Here is a 22,008-nt window from a genome sequence, read left to right as displayed (position 1 = left end):
TAAGGGACGGTTGATTAGATGACGTTACAGATTCTGCCCAAAGTTAATATGCCCGAGGTGGTTGTCTTTGTCTTTGTGAAGTTTCTTTTTAAGAAACCATCACTTGCTGTTATTTCTTTATTTTTAAGCGTGGTAAAAAACCCCACATAACCTGAAGTTACCATCTCAGTCACTTCTGAGGGTACAGCTCGGTGGTGTTAAACATGTTCACGTTGTTGTGCAACCAGTCTCCAGAACCTTTTCATCTTGTAAAACTAACAACTAATGTTGTTCCCATTAAACAACGACTCCCCCTCCCCCACCCCAGCCCCTGGCAACCATCATTTTACTTTCTGTCTGTATGAATCTGACTACTCTAAAGTACCTCGTGCAAGTGGAATCATACAGTATCTGTCCTTTTGTGATTGGCTTCTTTCACTTAGCATGATGTCCTCAAGATTCATCTGTGTTATAATCACTTGCTTGTATTTTATTTCTTTTCTACATTTTCTAATGTTTCCATAATGGACATACCTTACTTGAAAACAAGTAACAAAAATCACATAACAGTGAGAGGCATAGTACAAGAGAGGCTTACAGAGAGAGTTAGGTGGGGGCCACATCAGGCTGGGCCTCACAGGCTGTAATCAGGCATGTGGAGTGTATACTCCTTGTAGTGAGGAGGTCTTGGAGAGTTTTGAGCAAGGAAATGATGTGCTGTGATATTTGTTTAAAAAAATAAAAAAGCTTGTCTCCCTGGCTGCTGTGCGGAGAATGGGTTGGGATGGGGAGCAGACCTGGGAGGACCAGGTAGGTGGCTCTTGTGGTTGTCTAGGTAAGAGATGATGGCTGCAGCAGAGATGTGGAGAAGTGGATGCAGATGGCCGAGGGCACGCGGTAGAATTGACCGTGCTTCATGGTGTGGCTGTGGAGCATGAGAAGGAAGCTGTCAGGATGATGTTCAGGTTTCTGGCATGGGCAGTGGAGCGTGTAGCTGTACCATTCAGTGAAACGGGTGAACCCAGAAAGGGGTCTAGGTCGGAGGGCCAAGGGCAGGCGTTTGGTTTTGCACCTGCTGAGTGTGAGGTGGCTGTGAGACATTGAGGAGTGATTGAAAGGGGAGGGGGTTGGAAGCATCGAGTATAAACAGCCATTTTATAAGTTTGGTTATGAACAGGAGGAGAGAGAAGGCAGTATCGGGCTAGGGACGTACAGTCAAAAGAGAGATTTGAGCATGTTTAAAAATAGACGGGATAATACTTCCCAAGTTGATTTACAGATTCAAGGCAATCCCAGTCAAAATCCCAGCTGCCTCTTTTGCAGAAAATGACAAATAGATCCTAAAATTCATTTGGAAATTCAAGGGGCCCAGAATAGCTATACAGTCTTGAAAAGCAAGAATGAAGTTGGTGGATTCACACTTACTGATTTCGAAACTTATTACAACACAGCAGAATTCAAGACTGGATGGTACTGGCACAAGAATAACCATATAGATCAATGGAATAGAATTGCGAGTTGGAATATAAACCCTCAAATTTACGATCAGTAGAACTTTGCCAAAAGTGCCAAAACAATTCAGTGGGAGAAAGAATCTTTTCAATAAATGGTTCAGGCACAGCTGGATTTCCATATGCAAAAAAAAAAAAAAAAAAGGTGTAGTTAGACCTCTACCTCACACCATACACAAAATTAACTCAAAATGGATCATAGGTCTAAACGTAACAACTAAAACTATAAAACTCTTAGAAGAAAATATAAGAGTAAATCTTCATTACCTTGGTTAGGCAAGGCCTTTTTAGATATGGCACAAAAGCATATGTGATAAAAGAAAAAAAATTAATTGGACTTCAAAATAAAAAACGTTTGTGCTTCACCAGAAACCATCCAAAAAGTGAAAAGACAAACCACACAATGGGAGAGAACTTTTGCAAATCACGTATTTGGTAAGAGACTTGTATCCAGATTATATAAAAGAACTCTTACAACTCAACAAGAAAATACAACACGATTGAAAAATGAGCAAATAATCTACATATTTCTCTTCATGGATCTTTTTCTCTTTTCTTCTCACTAGCCCTATGGCATAGAGGACTCTTTGGTAAGAGAAGTTTTCACATCTTTTAGGCCACTAATCAGGGGAGTATTTTCCCTGAAAGTGACTTCTGTTTTCTGACTGATCCAAAAAGTTGCCATTTGATTCAAAGACTTATCATCAGGAACAGATGGATTAGTAAGGAAGCATTTCAGAATTGAGGTTTGACAAAAGATAAGCCGAGCCTGAAGTTCAAAAGTGTTCCCGGGATCCTGTCAAATATTACCATTTAAAACAAAAAATCTGAATAAATATTTTAAATTGTTGAACTTTAGTAATAAAGAATGTTTTCAGCAACCAAGAAGGGGTAGATAACGTTTAAAGAAACACGCCCCCCCCAAAAAAATTGAAGTTTGAGGCCTATACGTTCATTGTCTTCCTAAGCTGCAGACACCAGCTTGTTATAAAGTTATTTATCAAAACTTCAGTGCTTACAGGAGAAACTGTGGATTTCCTTGGCAGAAGATCTGTCTGTTCACTAATTTAAAGAATAAGTTGTAAGTTGTTGGTTCCCTGAACGTAGATGGTCTTGGGTTTCCAATCTAAGCATGTGCTAGAAGAGTAGGAGTTGATTTGGGGCAGTGAACTGAGTGATATTATAGGACAAGTCCTTGTGCTTTTCTCCTGTCTTCAAAGAGGTTACAGTCAAATGTGAGGGTGACAGGCCCAGATGTATCTGATACAGTTAGAGTGAAAGATGGATGACCCATGTGACAAGTTTTACTTGGCAAAGGGGGTGGGCATCAATGGGCTCCATGGAATGGGCACCTCTGAGGATGCTGACGGCATCTATAGGAAGAGAAGGGGGTTTGGGAAAAGAGCAGTGGGCGGGGAGGTAGAAAAGTGCAGAGAATGGTTGGGTTTTGAATGATATGCAAGGAGTTTGGACTTGTTCTTTAGGCAAGAATGGAGAGAAATTGGTAATTTTTGAGTAACAAGGGTTACCCAACTAGATCTTTGGATGTAGCATATTTTTCTGGCAGCAGAATAGAAGGCTCAAGCTAAGGAGGGCACTTAGAGGTCTGTTATGATAATTGAGGTGAGAAGTTAAGGGAGTGACCACAAAAGTGGAGGTGATGGAATGGGTATGAGAAATATTTGGTGGTAAAATAGATAAAATTTGGTATTGGATGAATCATAAATGAGGAAGGAAGAGCCAAGAATATATATACACTAGTATGTATAAAATGGATAACTAATAAGAAACTGCTGTATAAAAAAATAAATAAAATTCTAAAAAAAAAAAAAGAATAATGGCCATGCTTCTGACTTGGTGCCTAGGTAGGTGGTGATGCGTTCACTTGAGCTCTTCTGTGCAAAAGGAGGAAACCAGGCTGGGAAGACAAGGGAAGACAGAGGCCAGTTTGGGCACGTTTCTTTGGAGCTGTGGAAATCTCCCCTGGGTAGCGTGACCTGCAGGATTGGATTTCGGGAGAAAGATCTGGGCTGTGGATGTACAGGAGCCGCCTTGGGCTGGCAGCGCCTCTTTCCCACTGCGCTGGCCTGGCCAGGTGGTAAGGCCGAAATCTTGATGGGCCTCTTAAGCGTAGACTCAGATTCCACCGCCGATCCTACTCATGAACACGGACAGGGAAGCCCCTAGCTTAGTGCCGTACCTCATGACATGATTGCTTGGCTTTGCCCTTGAAGTTGACTGGGTAGATCAGGCTCTCGGTCCAGGTGGGCTCTTTGAGGGCCCATGATGCAACCTGGGCTTGATCAGAACGTATGTGTACTGCATAATGAGCTGTATTATAATGAGATTCTCCTGTTTTTGTTTAACCAACTTGAAACAACCCACCCCCTCAACTCTATCAACCTTTTAATGGATTCTCTTTACCTCAGAAATGAGTGGGTTGGACTAACCGATCTCTGAGGTCTTGTTCCGCGCTGCCTGGCTCTGATTAGTTCCATCTATGCAACATCCTCACTTAAGGAATTACACAGGATTAAAAAAAATTTTTAATTACACCAATATCCAATTGTGTTTATGTTTATGTTGGCTAAAGGGGAAGGAAATGCCATGCGCATTGATGATTATTAGTCAAGAGCCTGTGGCTTAGAAGTGTTTCGGGATGGCCTTGTGACATTCTTATGCCTCGATTTCCCAGGCTTATATCACATCAGTAGGATCTAGAGGTTCATCAGACACTGGGTAAGTTCAGATCAGAATGTGACTTTGTTCTGTCTGCATCTATTAAGCTTTTGAACTTTTTAATACTCTCCTGTAAGCTATTTACTCATACATATTTTTTGAGGGCCTTCTACTTGTAGATCTACCAGGCAATTCTACTTTACTTAGTACCAAATATAATAATAGTAGCTGATAATTGAGAGATTCCTATGTGCCAGATAGTGGGCTAATCACTTTATATATAATGACCAATTTATTCCTCGCCTCAACCCACTGCAGTAGAATCTCTTATCTCCATTTTACAGATGAGGAAACTGAGGCACAGAGCTGTCGAGGCTCTTGTCCAAGGTGTCTCTGCTGGTGAGTGGCAGAAAGGGACCTGACCCCAGGCTCTTTAACTCCAAAGCTGGTCATCAGCGCTGATATCCTCATGTGTTGTCTTGAAATGGCCTTGGACCAGAGTCGGGAAGCCTTAGGCTCCAGATTTTGATGTGACACCAGCAGGGTTGCTTTTGGCAAGGCACTTAGTATCTCGCATTGCTTCTCAGAAACTATGACCCCAAGAGCAGTGTGCTCTTGTCGTAGGGCTATCCTGAGACCCCTAGGCTCCTGGTACATCATCTTGGCACTTTATTTATTTGTCCATGGTGGCTTTGTTTCCATCATGCCATCCACCTTATTGCTTTGGGGGTTGGGCAACCAGATGTGGTAGCTTCAGTTTACGTACGGGAAACAGGTCCCTTCTACGAAGTCAAGTGAACACTGCAGGACCCCCAGTCGGTGAGTGGCAGAGCTGTGACGAGACATCGTATCTGCTGGCTCCAGGACCATTTCTGTTTCTGCTGCCGAATGATTAACTGCTCTGGTCCTCACCTCCCCACCCTGATCTCTAAGGTCCCAGGGTACCCCCTTGCAGAGCTGAATGCTGGGGACGATACCTGGTGACAGCTACTGCATTTTTAAATTGAGATATAATTCGCATAACATAAAATTCACCAACTGGAAGTCTACAGTTCAGCGGTTTGTAGTATATTCACTAGGTTGTGCAACAATCACTACTGTCTACCTCTAGGATATTCCCATCACCCCAGAAAGAAACCCCATACTTATTAGCAGTCAGTCCTCAGTCCCCCAGCCCCTGGTATCCAGTGCAGTTTTCTTTAGCTGAGGAGTCCCCTAGCTGTCAGCTCCGACTTCTGTGGAAAAGGTTATCCTTGCAGGCTTTCCGAGAACCTTTGGAATTTCCTCTGAACAGCCATCATAGGCATGTACCTTTCTTTGTGGAAAGGAAGAAACTGTCCTTTCTTTTTTCTTAATTATTTTTTTGAAACTGTCCTTTCAATCAGCGAAGTGACTTATGCAATTTGTAAAACAAACAAAAATCCTCCCCCGACATTGAAAATCAAGCTACCTGCCATGTATGTAGGACACTTAGACGCTTCCTGGAAATACGTAAAAAGACTTTTAGCCACGTCACCCGCATCTACATCCTTCCCTGCGTTACCAAGTTCCCCTTTACACAGCAGGTGCCTGGCAAGAGGTGTGCCCTGTGAATACGGGCAGCCAGCTGCCTGGGTTGGACACTGCGGATGTGTTGATGGTGGTGGCTGTTGGGGACTGAAATGCTGATCCCTGCCTTCTGGTGAACTGCTGCCTTTGCGCTATTATTGTCCTCTCCGGGACTGCTTTAAATTTATTCATGAATCTGGTGAGAGCTCAGGTGGCAGTAGCTAAATCCGTTTAGTAATCGGAATCAGAGGAAAGCCATTTTCATGTTCCCTTGCAAGGCTGCAGCGTCTAGCTAACCCAGAGGATATTAATTACTCAGCACGCTTGGAGGTGTAAAAGCATAAATTTATCAAGACACATGCGTTTGAATCTAGGTTGAGGCAACAAGAGTTAAAACGGTGCGGAAATTCGGGGAAATCGGGGACGAGCCTAACAGCGTTTTCAGTTTGCTCCCACCCTCTCTAGCACGAGGCGGGAGACAGAGAAAGTGTGTTCAAAGAGACGCTTGTAAAATTGACCATGCGTGCCGATGACTTTGTCGCGGAGGTTCCCCACGGGCAGTTTTCAGGAGCATCTCTGTGGTCGGCAGGGAGCCCTGCAGCAGAGGGGCGGGAAGTTGTTTTTCTGACCTGCAGGTTTGCTTTGTATTACTCGCGGCCCAGTGGCCCCCGGCCAGAGGGCTGGGGAAATGCATGGCTTTACACGCAGCCGTGTCGGCCGAGGTCTTTATCATATTAAAGTAGAACATCCTCATTCCATGGTTCATTTCAGCTTCAATCAAGCTGTCCCCCCACCCCTACGTCAGGAGGTTCAGTCTTCTGGGGCTGATTTTAGTCTTATTCCCCGAACTCAGATGATCAAGGGGCTTGTGCCGCGGTTATATTTACTGGGTTATGATTTGACCCCTCCAGCGTGAATTTCATTTTGACCCGTCTTCTGGTGTGGATCTTCTCTGTATTTGTTAACAGCCTCGCTGTTGACCGAGTCAGTTCCTCTTGGATAACTAACTCCATTCCTTTGCAGTTGTGGCATAGATGCAGGCACTAGCCCCGATGCCAGGCAGGTGGGTGTTGTCCTGGCTTTCTCGGACAAACTTAAATGTAGTTTCGGTATCTATGGAAGCTTCACTCGGATAGACAAATGGGAAATCCTAAGATGAGGCATCTACAATTTACTAGTCTCAGATGTCCCTTGGGTTCTTTTTTTTTTTTTTTTAAACATTTTTATTGGAGTATAATTGCTTTACAATGGTATGTTAGGTTCTGCTTTATAACAAAGTGAATCAGTTATACATATGTTCCCATATCTCTTCCCTCTTGCATCTCCCTCCCTCCCACCCTCCCTATCCCACCCCTCTAGATGGTCACAAAGCACCAAGCTGATCTCTCTGTGCTATGCGGCTGCTTCCCACTAGCTATCTATTTTACGTTTGGTAGTGTATATATGTCCATGCCACTCCCTCCCTTGGGTTCTTATTCAGTCACAGAAAAGGGACAACATTTGAAAATTTGAGAACCAAAGCAGTTTGGGTGAATATTTATTCATTTAGGATTTGTACCGGACCCATTCCCCAAAACTTGAAAACTGCTTATACGTACAAAAGAAAAAGGTGGAAAAGAAACCATCCTCAGAGAGTGGGGCGATGGATGTGACTGGGCACTCGAGAGGCACGCATCTCCCTGGCCGGGTTGCGACTTTGCCTCTGAAATCCTCAGTAAGCAGAGATCCGGCTGCCCCTGCAGTTCTGAATCCAGCAGAGAGAGCAGTCTCTCCCTCTGCAGAGATGACTTTGCTCTTGGCATGAAACCCAAATGGATCTGTTACAAAGTCATATCAGGTGCGATCTACTGGTAGCCCTCTCACAGCATGGGGACAGAGTTTGGATGGTCACAGGGAACACACCTTGAGGGAGGGCCTTCTCGCTGCCAGGCCTCATCCCTGCTTCCAGCAGCTCACCGTCTAGAGCGGCGACGATGGGTGGTTCTCTGTCGGCCTGTCCAACACAGTCGCCAGCAGCCACTCGTGGCTGTTGAGCACTTGAAGGTGGCTAGTGTGACTAAGGAACTCAATTTTTAAATTTTTTATTGAATTTTAATTAATTTAAATAGCAGCATGTGGCTAGGAGCTACCATGTTGGACAGGGCAGGGCTAGAGAGGATGAACATAACACCTGACAGGGGTGGGTGTGCTTTCAGGATGAGCTCAGTAGAAGGGTGGGAGGACGACAGGGGAGAGAGGGAGAGAGGGAGAGAGGGAGGGAGGGAGGGAGGGAGGGAGGGAGGGAGGGAGTGATCAAATCCACATGAAAGGTACTTAAGGGGCACATCAGATGGGCTCTCTCGTGGATGAGATGTTTCAGTCAAGGCTTGGGCAGGTGCTGGATCTCAGCCACTTCATGGCAGAAACCTCTAACAAGGGCCTGCTGTGCCTGGTTTTATAGCCCTCATTAAATGTGCCCTTAGCTTCAGACACCAGTCACCCAGGCACGGTGGGTCAGGTTGCAATATAAAGTCAAGTTTGTGTTCCCTCCCAAAGGGGCACAATCCACTTCAGGACAGACTCAGGCTGCTGGGGCATTTGTGGATAGAACTGGCACTTTCCTTATTAGATGTATCTTCTCAAGGACACACACAAGCCTGTGGGTACAATTTCCAAAGTTCTGCCGTATGTTTTCAGATAGGTGTGACCAGCTCACTACATGCTTTTTCCATTAAAAGAAATTTGTAGCCCTCTGCAGTGGAGCGAGATAACTTTTCTGCTGGATGCTGGAACACTGGCCCCCCAGGTGCAGTGATTTGGGCCTTGTAAATTGAGCCTACGCTGAGTCAGCTGCTTTCTAGGGTGTGCCTTGTGCCAGGGGGTGAATCTGTGCCTGAGGCACAGGATTCCTGTCTGCTATGCCCAAACTGAGTCGTTGAGTTATACGTTACATAGAAGAGCTGTGGGATACAACCCTTTTTTATTTCTTTTTTTCTGATATGGAGCTATCTCCCTGGTACAGTTTTATTTTTTTATTGAAGTATAACTGACCTACAACTCTGTTAGTTCCAGGTGCACAACATAGCAATTTGATATTTCTGTACTTTACAAAATGATCACCACAATACAACCCTATTTTAGACCATTTGAGGTGTGGTATCTCTCATGAGAATATTTGTTCCCATCTTGATTTTAGCAGCTGTGCTTGGTTATAGACTCTGAAGTCTTAGTAGCTCAGGATGTAGATTGAGATTTTGAATGGTTTTGTCCACAGATGGTTTGGGTCCATTGAATCCAAGGTCAACGAGGGATTAATAAATACTGCAGAATTGTGTTATTGCTCTTTTTTTTTAAATTGAGGTATAGTTGATGTACAATATTTTATATTACAGGTGTGCAACATAGTAATTCACAATTTTAAAATGTTATATTCTGTTTATAGGTACTACAAAATATTGGCTATATTCTCAGTGTTGTACAATATATCCTTGTAGCTTATTTATTTTATTCATACTAGTTCGTACCTCTTAATCCCCTACCCCTATCTGGCCCCTCCCCTGTTTCTTTTTTCCCCACTGGTAACCAGGATTTTGTTCTCTATATCTACGAGTCTATTTCTTTTTTGTTATATTCACTAATTTTTTGTATTTTTTAGATTCCACATATAAGTGGTATCATACGGTATTTGTCTTTCTCTGTCTGATTTATTTCAGTTAGCATAATACCCTCCAAGTCCTTCCATTGTGTTGCAAATGGCAAAATGTCATTCTTTTTTATGGCTGAGTAGTATTCCATTGTGTGTGTGTGTGTGTGTGTGTGTGTGTGTGTGTGTACACCACATCTTCTATCTTCTTTATCCATTCATCTGTTGATGGACACTTAGGTTGCCTCCATATCTTGGCAACTGTAAATAATGCTGCTCTGAACATTGGGGGGGTGCCTGTATCTTATTGAATTAGTGTTTTCATTTTGGGGGGATATGTACCCAGGAGTGGAATTGCTGGGTCATATGGTAGCTCTATTTTTAGTTTTTTAAGAAACCTCCATTCTGTTTTCCACAGTGGCTGCATCAGTTTACATTCCCACCAACAGTGTAGGAGGGTTCCCTTTTCTCCACATCCTCACCAATGTTTGTTATTTGTGTTCTTGTTGATGGTAGCCATTCTGACAGGCGTGAGGTGATCTCATCGTGGATTTAATTTGCATTTTCCTGTGATTAACGATGTTGAGCGTCCTTTTATGTGCCCACTGGCTATCTGCATGTCTTCTTTGGAAAAATGTGTGTTGTATTGCTCTTAACTCTTAATGACATATAGCAGGATATATCAGCAAACAGGGGAATGGCTGAGGCTATAAACATTATTACTTGTACAAGGTGTTATTTGGAAGAACCTACTCTCTCACTTCTGGGGTGAAAAAGTAGGGATAGAGTTTTGTAGGATGATTGGCTTATGATTTTGGAGGGGTTGATACAGAACTTTAAAAATTATTTATAATAATAATAATATAAATACTTATACATGATTAAAAACAGAAAAAGAGAAGGGTTTTAATTAATGGTACAGTGCTCCTCCCTGACCACTTTTCTCATTCCCTAAACATAACCACTGTTACCAATTACTGTGTGTAAGCTACCTTCCAGAAGATTTTTACAGCTATAAATGTAGATACACACTCATGGAAAAATACTTCTCTGCACTTTGCTTTATTTAGTTAATACTGTATCTTGGAGCTTTCTCCCATGTCAGTATATAGGCTTATGCCATTCTTTTGTTCAAAATAGACTTAATTTTTTTATATCAGTTTTAGGTTCACAGCAATATTGAGCAGAAGGTATAGAGTTTTCTCATATACCTCCTGCCCCGACACATGCACAGCCTCCCTCATTACCAACAGCCCCCCGCCACGAGAATGCTACCTTCGTTACAGTTGATTAACCTATATTGACAATATTATTATCACCCAAAGTCCATAGTTTACATTACGGTTCACTTTTGGTGGTGTACGTTCTGTGGGTTTAGGCAAATGTGTAATGACATGCATCCACCATCAGAGTATCATACAGAGTAGTTTCACTGCCGTAAAAAAAAAAAATCCTCTGTGCTCCACCTAGTCATTCCACCCCATACAGGCCGTGGCAACCACTGATCCTTTTACTGTCTTAATGTTTGTCTTTCTAGAATGTCAGATAGTTGGAATCATACACTGTGTTACTTTTACAATTGGCTTCTTTCACTGAGTATGGGCATTGAAGGTTCCTCTGTGTCTTTTCATGGCTTGATTGCTTATTTATTTTTAGCACTGAATAATATTCCATTGTCTTGGATGTAACACAGTTTATTTATCCACTCACTTACTGAAGGACATCTTGGTTGCTTCCAAGCTTTGGCAATTATGAATGAAGAAATTATAAACGTCCTTGTGTAAGTTTTTGTTCGGACATAAGTTTTTAACTCCTTTGGGTAAACATGAAGGAGCAGAATTGCTGGATCATATGGTATGTATGTTTTGTTAGAAACCACCAAACTGTCTTCCAAAGTGACTGTACCATTTTGCATTCCTAGCAGTAATGTGATTTCCTTTTGTTCCACATCCTTGTCAGTGCTTGCTGTTGTCTGCGTTCTGGATTTTTGGCCATTTGGATGTTTTAATTCGATTTTCCCTAATGACAGGATGTGTAACATGTTTTCATATGCTTATTTGCCATCTGTCTTCTTTGGTGACGTGTATGTTAAGGTCTTTGGCCCGCTGTGTTTTTCTTGGTCAGCTTTTGTTTATGTGTATAGTTTTAGAGAAACATTCCAACAAGGCATACACCAACTCTGACTCACATGGTTCATATCTTTAATTTTTCTTTATCTCTTTTTTCCCCAGCATTATTGATATAATTGACAATGTGATGATTTGGTACACGTATATATTGTGAAATGATTACCATGATAAGATTAGTTAACACCTCCTCACCTAATTACCATTTTTTGTGTGTGTCTGGTGAGAACATTTAAGATCTACCCTCTTAGCAATAGTGTATTATATACCTGAAAATTGCTAATTATTGTCACCTATATTACTGTCTAATAATACTGTATTAGATCCCTAGAACTGATTCATCTTATAACTGGAAGTTTATACCCTATGACCAACATCTCCCCATTTCCCCCACCCCTGCAGCCCGTGGCAACCACCATTCTACTCTGTTTCTATGAGTTTGGCTTTTTTAGACTCCACATGCAGGTGAGATCATACAGTATTTGTCTTTCTCTGTCTGACTTATTTCACTTAGCATAATACCTTCTTAGATATATCCATGTGTTGAAAAGGCAGAATCTCCTTCTTTTTAATGGCAAATAAGATTCTATGGTGTGTATTTATATACCACATTTTCTTTATCCATTCATCTGTCAGTGGTAGTTTCCATGTCTTGGCTATTGTGAATAATGCTGCAATGAGCATGGTGTGGGGGGGGTGCAGATATCTCTTTGAGATAGTGATTTCATTTCCTTTGGCTGTATACCCAGAAGTGGGATTTGCTGGATCATAATTCTCGTTTTCATTTTTTGAAGACCCACTGTTTTCCATAGCGGCTGAACCAATTTACCTCCCACCAGTGGTGCGTAAGGATTCCTTTTTCTCCACATCCTCACCAACACTTAGCTCTTGTCTTTTTCACTCTAGCCATTCTGACAGGTGTGAGGTGATAACTCATTGTGGTTTCAATATGCATTTCCCTGATGATTAGTGTTGTTGAGCATCTTTTCATATACCTGTTGGCCATTTGTATATCTTCTTTGGAAAACATATTTTCATATACCTGGGCCTGGATCCCAAGTCTGCAGGAGAAGACTAGTCACCAGGGATTCTTGGGATGTGGCCCATTTTTAATGGGGTTCTTTGTTTTCTTATTGTTAAGTTTTAAATGTTCTTTGTATATTTTGGATAACAGTCCTTTATTAGATGTGCCTTTGGTAAATATTTTCTCCCAGTCTGTGGCTTGTCTTTTCATTTTTTGGCAGTGTCTTTTGCAGAGCAGAATTTTTTAACTTAAATGAAATCCAGCTTATCAATTTTTTCTTTCGTGGATCATGCCTTTGGTTGTATCTAACAAGTCATCACCAAACCCAAGTCATCTATATTTTCTGCTGTGTTAATCTTCTAGGAGTTTTATCACTTTGTGTTTTATATTTAGGTCTATGATCCATTTTGACACTGATGCAAGAAATTGAAGACTACACAAAGAGATGGAAAGATACACTGTGTTCTGGGTATCAGTATTCTGTTTACTAGTATTATTAAAATGATGATACTACCCAAGGCAATCTACCAATTTGACGCAATCCCTATCAACATACCAATGGCATTTTTCACAGAACTAGAACAAATAATTTTAAAATTTGTATGGAAACACAAAAGACCCCAAGTAGCCAAAACAATCTTGAGAAAGAAGAACAGAGCTGGAGGAATCATGCTTCCTGGCTTCAGACTATACTACAAAGCTACAGTAATCAAGACAGTATGGTGCTGGCACAAAAGCAGGCACATAGATCAATGGGAGAGAATAGAGAGTCCAGAAATAAACCCATACACTTACGGTCAACTAATCTATGGCAAAGGAAACATGAATATATGATGGAGAAAAGACAGTCTCTTCAATAAGTGGTGCTGGGAAAACTGGACATCTGCATGTAAAACAATGAAATTAGAACATTCTCTAATGCTATATACAAAAATAAACTCAAAATGGATTAAAGACCTAAATGGAAGACCATATACTATAAAACTCCTAGAGGAAAACATAGGCAGAACACTCCTTCTCATAAATCGCAGGAATATTTTTTTGGATCCACCTACTAAAGTAAAGGAAATAAAAGCAAAAATAAATGGAACCTAATTCAACTTAGTTCCCTTTGCTGTGCAAAAGCTTTTATCAACAAAACAAAAAGACAATGTACTATGGTCCATTTTGAGTTAATGTTTGTGAAGGGTGTAAGGTCTGTGTCTAGATATTTTTCCCATGTGGTTGTCCAGTTGTTCTAGCACCATTTGTTAAAAAGACTATCTTTTCTCCATTGTATTGCCTTTGCTCCTTTGTCAAAGATCAGTTGACTATATTTATGTTGGTCTATTTCTGGGCTCTGTATTCTGTTCCATTGATCTGTTTGTCTGTTGCTAATACCACACTATCTTGATTACTATAACTTTATAGTAAGTCTTGAGGCTGTGTAGTTGTCAGTCCTCCAACTTTGTTCTTTTCATTCAATATTGTATTGGCTATTCTGGGTTTTTTCCTGTCCATATAAACTTGATCAGTTTGTCAGTCACAAGATCATTTGCTGACATTTTGATTGTGATTGCACTGAATCTATAAATCAAATTAGGAAGAACGGAAATCTTGACAGTATTGAGTCTTCCTATCCATGGAATATCTCTCCATTTATTTAGTTCTCTTCTGATTTCTTTCTTCAGAGTTCTGTAGTTTTCTTTATATAGAGCTTGTGCAAATTTTGTTAGATTTATATCAGGCGTTTATTTGGGGGGGCCGCTAATGTAAATGGTGTTGTGTTTTTTATTTCAAATTCCATTTGTTCATTGCTGGTACATAGGAAATTAATTGACTTTTGTATTAACCTTATATCCTGCACCCTTGCTGTAGTTACTTATTAGTTCCAGGAGTTTTTTGTTTTGGGTTTTTTTTTGGGGGGGGGTGGTGGATTATTTTGTATGATCATGTCCTCTGCAAAGACAGTTTTATTTCTTCCTTCCCAATCTTTATACCTTTTTTTCCTTTTCTTATTGAAGTAGCTGGGACTGCCAGTATGATGTTGAAAAGCAGTGGTGAGAAGGGACATCATTGCCTTGATCCCGATCTTCTAAAGCTTTGGTTTCTCACCCTTAAATATCATGTTAGCTGTAGGTTTTTTGTAGATATTCATTATCAAGTTGAGGAAATTGCCTTCTAGTCCTAGTTTACTGAGAGTATCCCATTCTTTTAAACAGCTACAGAACATTTCATTGTATTGAAGAACCATGTTTGCCATATTTAATTCAACTATTCTTCTTTGAACACTTGGTCTGTTTCCATTTCTTTTTGCTGTTGTAAGCAGTACTGCTATGAACATCCTGTACATAACTCTTTGGGCACATGTATAAGTATTTTTCTGTAACATGTACCTGGAAGTACAATTATTGGATTAAGAAATATGCATATTTAAATTATTTTAATTATTTAAATGTTTAAACAGTTACAGACCTGCAGGAAACTTGCAAGTACAGTACACGGAACTTTTTTCCCCCCAGTAATTTAAGAATATGTTACCATGCCCTATCATCTCTTCTCCCACAGCATACTTTCGAGTCCATTTCCTACAAACATCCTTTTGTATATCATCAATGTAACCATCTGAATCAGAAAATTAACATTGATCCGTTAATACTACCTAATCCTAAGACTTCATTCAAGTTTCACCAGTTGTTCCAGTAATATCTAATACAAGGAATTCCCATTTACTATTCACCTAGATTTCCCAGTTTTACCACATTTGCTCTGGTGTGTATATGTATCTCCAAATACTTTTCTTCTGAACAATTTCAGAATCAGTGCCCATTACCTCTTGATACTTCAGTGTGCATTTCTTAAAAACAAGGACACCCTCCTCCACAACCAGAGTACGTCCATCAAGATCAGGAAATTGACAGTGATCCAGTATTACCATGTAGTCCACAGACCTCATTCAGATTTCACTGATTGTCCCAGTGATGATCTTTATAGGTTCAGGATCCAATCCAGGAACACCTGTTGGATTTAGCTGTCATGATTTCCCTGATCTCAGGGACTGCGGTCTCTCAGTGCTTATTCAATGCTGAAAGCTGTTGCCTCGTGTTTTGTCTATTTTATGGTCGTTTATGATGGGAAAGCTAATCTGATACCAATTATTTCATCATAGCAAGAAGCAGAAGTCTACTTTAGAATTTTAGAAGCTAGGTTATTAAGTGTAAGACTTTTATTTTATTGGTGGATTATATGCTTTATTCCCATAAAATATTGTTCTTTTCCTGTTTAGAGGTTTAGGTCTTAAATTTTATCTTTGTCTTATATTAATATTGTTTCCTTCCTGTTAGCATTTGCCTGATATATTTCTCTATTTTATATACATATATATATGTTTATATATATATGTTTATATATATGCTTATATATATGTTTATATATATATGTTTTGTTTTAGGTGTATATTTTGTCAACAGCATATAGTAATTTTTTATCGCATTTATCTTTTTTTAAAAAATTTATTTGAAAAAAAAAAATTTATTTGGCCGCGTTGGGTCTTCTTTGCTGCGCGCGGGCTTCCTCTAGTTGTGGCGAGCAGGTGCTACTCTTCATTGTGGTGTGCAGGCTTCTCATTGCAGTGGCTTCTCTTGTTGCAGAGCATGGACTCTAGGCGCACGGGCTTCAGTAGTTGTGGCACACAGGCTCGGTAGTTGTGGCGCACGGGCTTAGTTGCTCCGTGGCATGTGGGCTCTTCCTGGACCAGGGCTTGAACCCGTGTTCCCTGCATTGGCAGGCAGATTCTTAACTGCTGTGCCACCAGGGAAGTCCCCATTTATCTTTTGATAGGAGATTTACTCTATTTACACTCACTTTTTACTGATATGAGTGTACATATTATGTTAAAGTCCATGTTTTCTATTTAACATGTTTTTGTTTCTTTTTTCTGTTTGGTGACTTTTGTTGAATTGAATTTTAGTTGTTGGTGTTGACCTTTCTTTTTTTTTCTTGGATAAGTTAGAGGTTATATATCATATAACTCTTTTAGCGATTACCCCTTTTTTTTGCTATAGAAAATGTTTTTTTAAAAATAAACTTTTTAAGAACAGTTTTAGATTTACAATGCAAAGCTAGTACAAAGAGTTCTAATGTGCTCTACGGCCAGTTTCCCTCATTATTAACATTTTATATTAGCATGGTACGTTTGTCACAATTAATGAACCAACATTGGTACACTATTATTAACTAAAGTCCATACTCTATTCATACTTCCTTAGTTTTTACTTAAAGTCCTTTTTTTATTCTAGGATCCAATCAGGGGTACCACATGACTCTCCATCATTACATCTCCTTAGGCTCTTCAGGCTATGCCAGTTTCTCAGACTTTGTTTGTGACAACCTGACAGTTTTGGGGAGTATTAGTCAGGTATTTTGTAGGATGCCCCTCAATTGGAATTTCTCTGATGTTTTCCTTATGATTATACTGGGGTTATAGAGTTACACTTCCTTGAGAGGAAGACCACACAGGTATAGTGCCCTTGTCATCACATCATATCAAGGGAATATAGTATCAATATGACTCATCACTGTTAAAGTTAACCTTGATTGCCTGGCTGATGTAGCGTTTGTCAGGTTTCTCCACTGTAAAGTTACTATCTCTTCCCCCCACCTTCTCATACTGTGATCTTGGAAGGAAGTCTACACTTACGGAGAGGAGAAATATCTATATAAATTAATTTGAATTCTTCTATTCCCTCCTTTTTATGTTTTTGTTGAATTATTTATATCAGCCTGGACTCATGGAAATTTATTTTATACTTAGGGTCATAATCCAATACCACTTTATTTTGCTGCTTAAAATTGTTCCAGCTTTAGCCATTGAGAACTCTTTCAGTTGGCCCTGTGGTCCTTTGACATATACCAACCAATATCAATATATTTTAAAGTACTTCTAGCACTGTAAGATGCTCCAAACTCATCTAGATATTTCCTGCCCCAATTCTAGAATCAGCCATATCTCCAAGGAGCTCTGGTTCCATTTACTGGAGAATGGTATTTAGAAACCAGGATCTGGGTGCTCGGTGTGTTCATTGCTACTGGGGTGTTGTTGCTTCTAGGTCTTTTCACCTGACAGAGCAAGGGAATATATATCTGCATACTAACCCATGTATATACACATGTTTATGAATATTTCTGTATGTAACCATCTGTATATATATTAAGCTAAATGTGGTTCCTACTGAGGTCTCCAACTCCGATCCACTATCACATAGATCATTCTAGCCTTCTCTTCTTATCTGTGACCTCCCTCTCCAACAGTGAGAAACCTGGCTTTTATAATCCACTGTCCATTTACTTATTTGTTCAACTTCAGTATACATGCATAGTGGTTTGCTTGAGAGTTAATGTATATACCCCCGTGGGAAACTACATGCCCATCTAGAGGGAATGAAAGCTGTCAAGTTCAATAGCAGTCAGGGTTGGGCAGATGGGTCCACTTCGGAGGACAACTTCTCTTGTGAAAAACTCTTCCCCAGCGCCTTTTTAGTTATGTGTAATCAGTCAGAGATACTAGTCTAGGTGTAGTTGCTGGGATCAGGGGGGAAGGTGCCCTGGGTTGCCAAAATGCAGAGCAGCCTTTGTGTGAGAGACGGGATGGGGTGGAAGAACTTGTCCATTATCAGTGGAGTTTTTGGGCTCTGATACTCCCTGTTGCAAAAGTCATACTATAAAGTTTTTTTTAGTAAGATTGTACTTCATGTTTCATACAGTTGAGCCTTCAGCCTTCAAGTAGACTGAAGACTGTTTTGTTGTTGTTATTGTTTTGGTAGCAATAGGTTACTTGTCAAAGGATATCAATTCAATATATCTTTGGGTGGTTTCAACTGATTTCCTTTTGTGGCATTATCTTCATGACACTGTCTAAAGGGAAGTGACCATTACAAGAGTATTTCAGTATTATTTTGTGTCTTGCAAAGGCAGTTACATTTAAAAATCTTTTTTTTTTTTTTTTTTTTTTAATTTTTAGGATCTGGGGACGTTGGTTTCAGTCTGGAGGATGCATTGGAAGAAACTTCCTCAGTAAAGCGTGAGTAGTAAATCAAACTATTAAAAGCAAATAATAATGCTTAATAGGCTTTACCCATTCAGAATACACATTCAGGGAAAACAGTAGGTGGCCTGTATTTCACTTGATCAGATATAACATGGTTATCATAAATTGCATTATTTAAAGAAAATCTGAATATTTAAAATCCTTTGTTTCCTTTGTGGAGAATACCAAAAATGTGCAGTAACTGATACAGGATTTTCTCTGGCTCAAGTCATAGCCTTTACTGGTGTGACACCTCAGCAGTGGCCTCCAAGGACTATCTTTTTCTAGCTCAGAAAAAGATACTTGGAAATGGATAAAGGATTTGTTTCTCCTTTTAGATATTTTTATAACAGGTATTCTTAGAACGGTATCTACAGGTAATCTCTCAAATGCTAAGCTTTGTCACCAGTTTCTCTTTACATTTTTTTTGAGAAAAAAATTTAAACCATTCTTTTAAAAAAATGCATGAATGCTTAGAAAGTAAAGTTGATATTTCCATTGATCCCTCCCCATCCTACAACACCCACTCCCATCCCAAGAGGGAGCTTCCTAAGTCAGTTTGAGATATGCTGGTCCCAACTAGTTTTCTCTGCTGTTGTGAACATCTGTACTCATAGATTATTCAGTGATTTTGTTTTACATAACATGTGTAGGGCTTTTTTTCATTTCAGTTATATGTATTTCACAACTTTTAAAAAAACTGAATATGTATTGAAGACCTGAGTGAATATAGCTATCTATGTTAGTTTCCTTTCTTACAGGCAGCTGTAACAAAGTACTACAGACTGGGTGGCTTAAAACCACAGAAATTTATTCACTCACAGTTCTTGAGGCCAGAAGTCCAAAATCAAGGTGTCGGTAGGACCATACGCCTACTTGAAGGCTCTAGGGGAAGAATGCTTCCTTGCCTAGCCTAGCTTCTGGCGGCTCCAGGTGCTCCTCGGCTTGCAGTTGCATGACCCCAGTCTCTGCCCCCGTCTTCACTTGGCCTTCTCCTTGTGTGTGTGTCTTCTCCTCTTCAGTCTCTTATAAGGACACTTTCTGTTGGTTTTAGAGCCCATCTGGATAATCTTGAATGATCTCATCTCAAGATCTTTACTTAATTACAACTGCAAAGACCCTTTTTCCAAATAAGGCCACATTCATAAGTTCTGGAGCTTAGGACTTGGCTATGTATTTTGGGGGCCACTGTTCAACACACTATATTATCTATATATCTATATTTTTATACCTCTATCTCATTCACAAACGTATGCTTCATGGAGCTGGCATTCCAGTGGTGTGGCTTTGGCCATGGCCAGAGATGCCACTTCTTACTGGCAGGCACGTGGTTTGTTTCTGTTTTGCACAATTACAAATGGGACTTCAGTGAACATTCTGGTCTATTTCCTTTGTGTCCAAGTATAATGAAACTATCAGGCCAAAGGGTATATGTATTTTGTATTTTAATAGATTTTGACAAATTGTTTCCACAATGCATGTGCCATCGTCTACTCCCACTGATACTGTTACAAGAGTACCTTTTCCCCCCAAACCCGTACCATCGCCAGATTTTACCAATCAAAAACATTTTACCAGTATCATGGACAAAAAAATCATATTTTTTTTTGCCATTTGCATTTTCCTCTTGGTGAATTGTCTGTTCATATCCTTTCCCCATTTTTCTGCCAGGTTGCTTGTCTTTTTTTTTTTTTTTTTTTTTTTAATGAGTTTGAGAGGTCTCTTTGTATGTTCAAGACTGAGAAAGGCACGGGCTCTGGAGTTAGACTGCCTGTGTCTGAACCCTGCCTCTGCCACTTATTAACTGTTACCTTGGGTGAGTTATCTGACTTCTTTGCACCTCAGTTTCCTCATCTGTTGCATGAGGTTAATAATAATAAATTAATAATAATTGTAAGGGTTAGATAAGATGGCCCCTGTGAAGTGTTCAGCAGAGGACTCGGTACAAGGTGAGTGCTCAGTGTCAGCCATTATTATTGTTCTTTAACTGATTTCATTGGAAGGACTTACTGTGGCTGGGTCTCTGGTGTAAGAGTCAGGCATACATGAGGAATGCTCACCTGCTTAGATTGATCAACAAATTCAACATAATTCCCGTCAAACTTCCAGATAGAATTTTTGCAGACAAGCTGATCCTAAAATACATATGGAAATTCATGGAACCCAGAATAGTCAAAACAATCTTGAAAGAGAAGAAAAAGTTGGAGGACTCGCACTTCTAAATTTCAGAACTTACTACAAACCTGCAGTAATCAAGATAGTGTGGTACTTACCATAAAGATAGACATAGAGCTCAATGGAATCGAATTGAGAGTCTAGAAATGAACCATTACATCTATGGCCAGTTGACTTTTGACCAAGATGCCAAGACTATTCAATGGGGAAAGAATGGTGTCTTCAATAAATGGTGCTGAGACAATTGGATATCCACATGCAAAAAATGAATTTGGATCCCTGCCTTATACATTATACAAAAATTAACTCAAAATGGATCATATACCTAAAAATGAACTTCTGAGAGCTTTATAGTTTTGTGTGTGGTGTGAGGTGAGAGCCTTGAGCATTCTCAGGTCTTTCCTGAGCATGTCCACAGTCCTATACATGCAGGTGGCCTTTTAGCTTCTCAGGAAAATAAATATACTTAATTTATTAGCAGTGATGGTTTTAATGGAATTGTTTAACATTTCCAAAACCAAACATGACCAAACAACAAAACAAACACAGTAAGTATAAACAGACCCCTGACTAGTAAATTTGTTAATTTCCTGATGGAGGACTTTTTAATATTTATATCCCTTTGTCAGTTGTGCACCGGCTTTTCTGATCTTCATCAGCACCCATCAGCCAGTGTGTCTGGGACCTGTAGGACCACCAGCACATGGTGTCTTCGGTTGAATGACATCCTTCAAGACCACATCACTCTGCCATCCTTTTTTTCTATCTTGGCTTGCATTTCATGGAACTGAGGTTTCAAAGAGATAGGCCCGTCCATCTCTCCTTGGCTCAGTTGTTTTTCTGGTTGGAGAACATTCTACTTTGTACATTGTACATTTCTTGTTGAAAAAGTCCCTGACACCTTGCTCAGGATATTTGTACATGACATTCATTCATCCATTCAACAGTGTTTGTTGAGTGCTTGTTTGTTGCCAGGCACTTCTCCAGTTGCTGGGCATACCATGTGGACTAGGTCATTGCCCTCATGGAGCTGTTCTCTCCAGAAGGACTCAGACAGTACATAAAATCATTTCAGATATTATAGAGTACTCTGGAGCAGATACAGTAGGGTGATGGGGCAGGGAGGGCCCCAAAAGGGGTTGGCTACTTTAGATCAAGCAGTAGAGACCTCTCTGAGGAAAGGTGACATGCAAGAGCAGGGAAAGAGCCTTCAAGGCCAAGGGATCAAGTGTAAGAGCCCTGAGGCAGAAAAGAACTGGGTTGACTCTCAGGCCTGGAAG

The 22,008-nt window shown here is 40.2% G+C and overlaps 1 protein-coding gene across 4 annotated transcripts in view; it reads left to right on the top strand.

Annotated features, from left to right (window-relative positions):
- CD99L2 (CD99 molecule like 2) overlaps window positions 1-22,008 on the top strand; it is a 105,732-nt gene that overhangs the window by 33,402 nt on the left and 50,322 nt on the right. For all 4 annotated transcript variants that reach the window (XM_059910831.1, XM_059910829.1, XM_059910828.1 and 1 more), the window contains one exon: window positions 18,488-18,547. In XM_059910831.1, the coding sequence (XP_059766814.1) occupies window positions 18,488-18,547 (60 nt within the window). The remainder of the gene's footprint in view (window positions 1-18,487; window positions 18,548-22,008) is intronic.

This window comes from Balaenoptera ricei, chromosome X, assembly GCF_028023285.1.
Source record: "Balaenoptera ricei isolate mBalRic1 chromosome X, mBalRic1.hap2, whole genome shotgun sequence".
Classification (NCBI taxonomy): Eukaryota; Metazoa; Chordata; class Mammalia; order Artiodactyla; family Balaenopteridae; genus Balaenoptera; species Balaenoptera ricei.
Note: the sequence above shows the minus strand (reverse complement) of the source record. Positions and strands in the feature narration are given on the sequence as shown.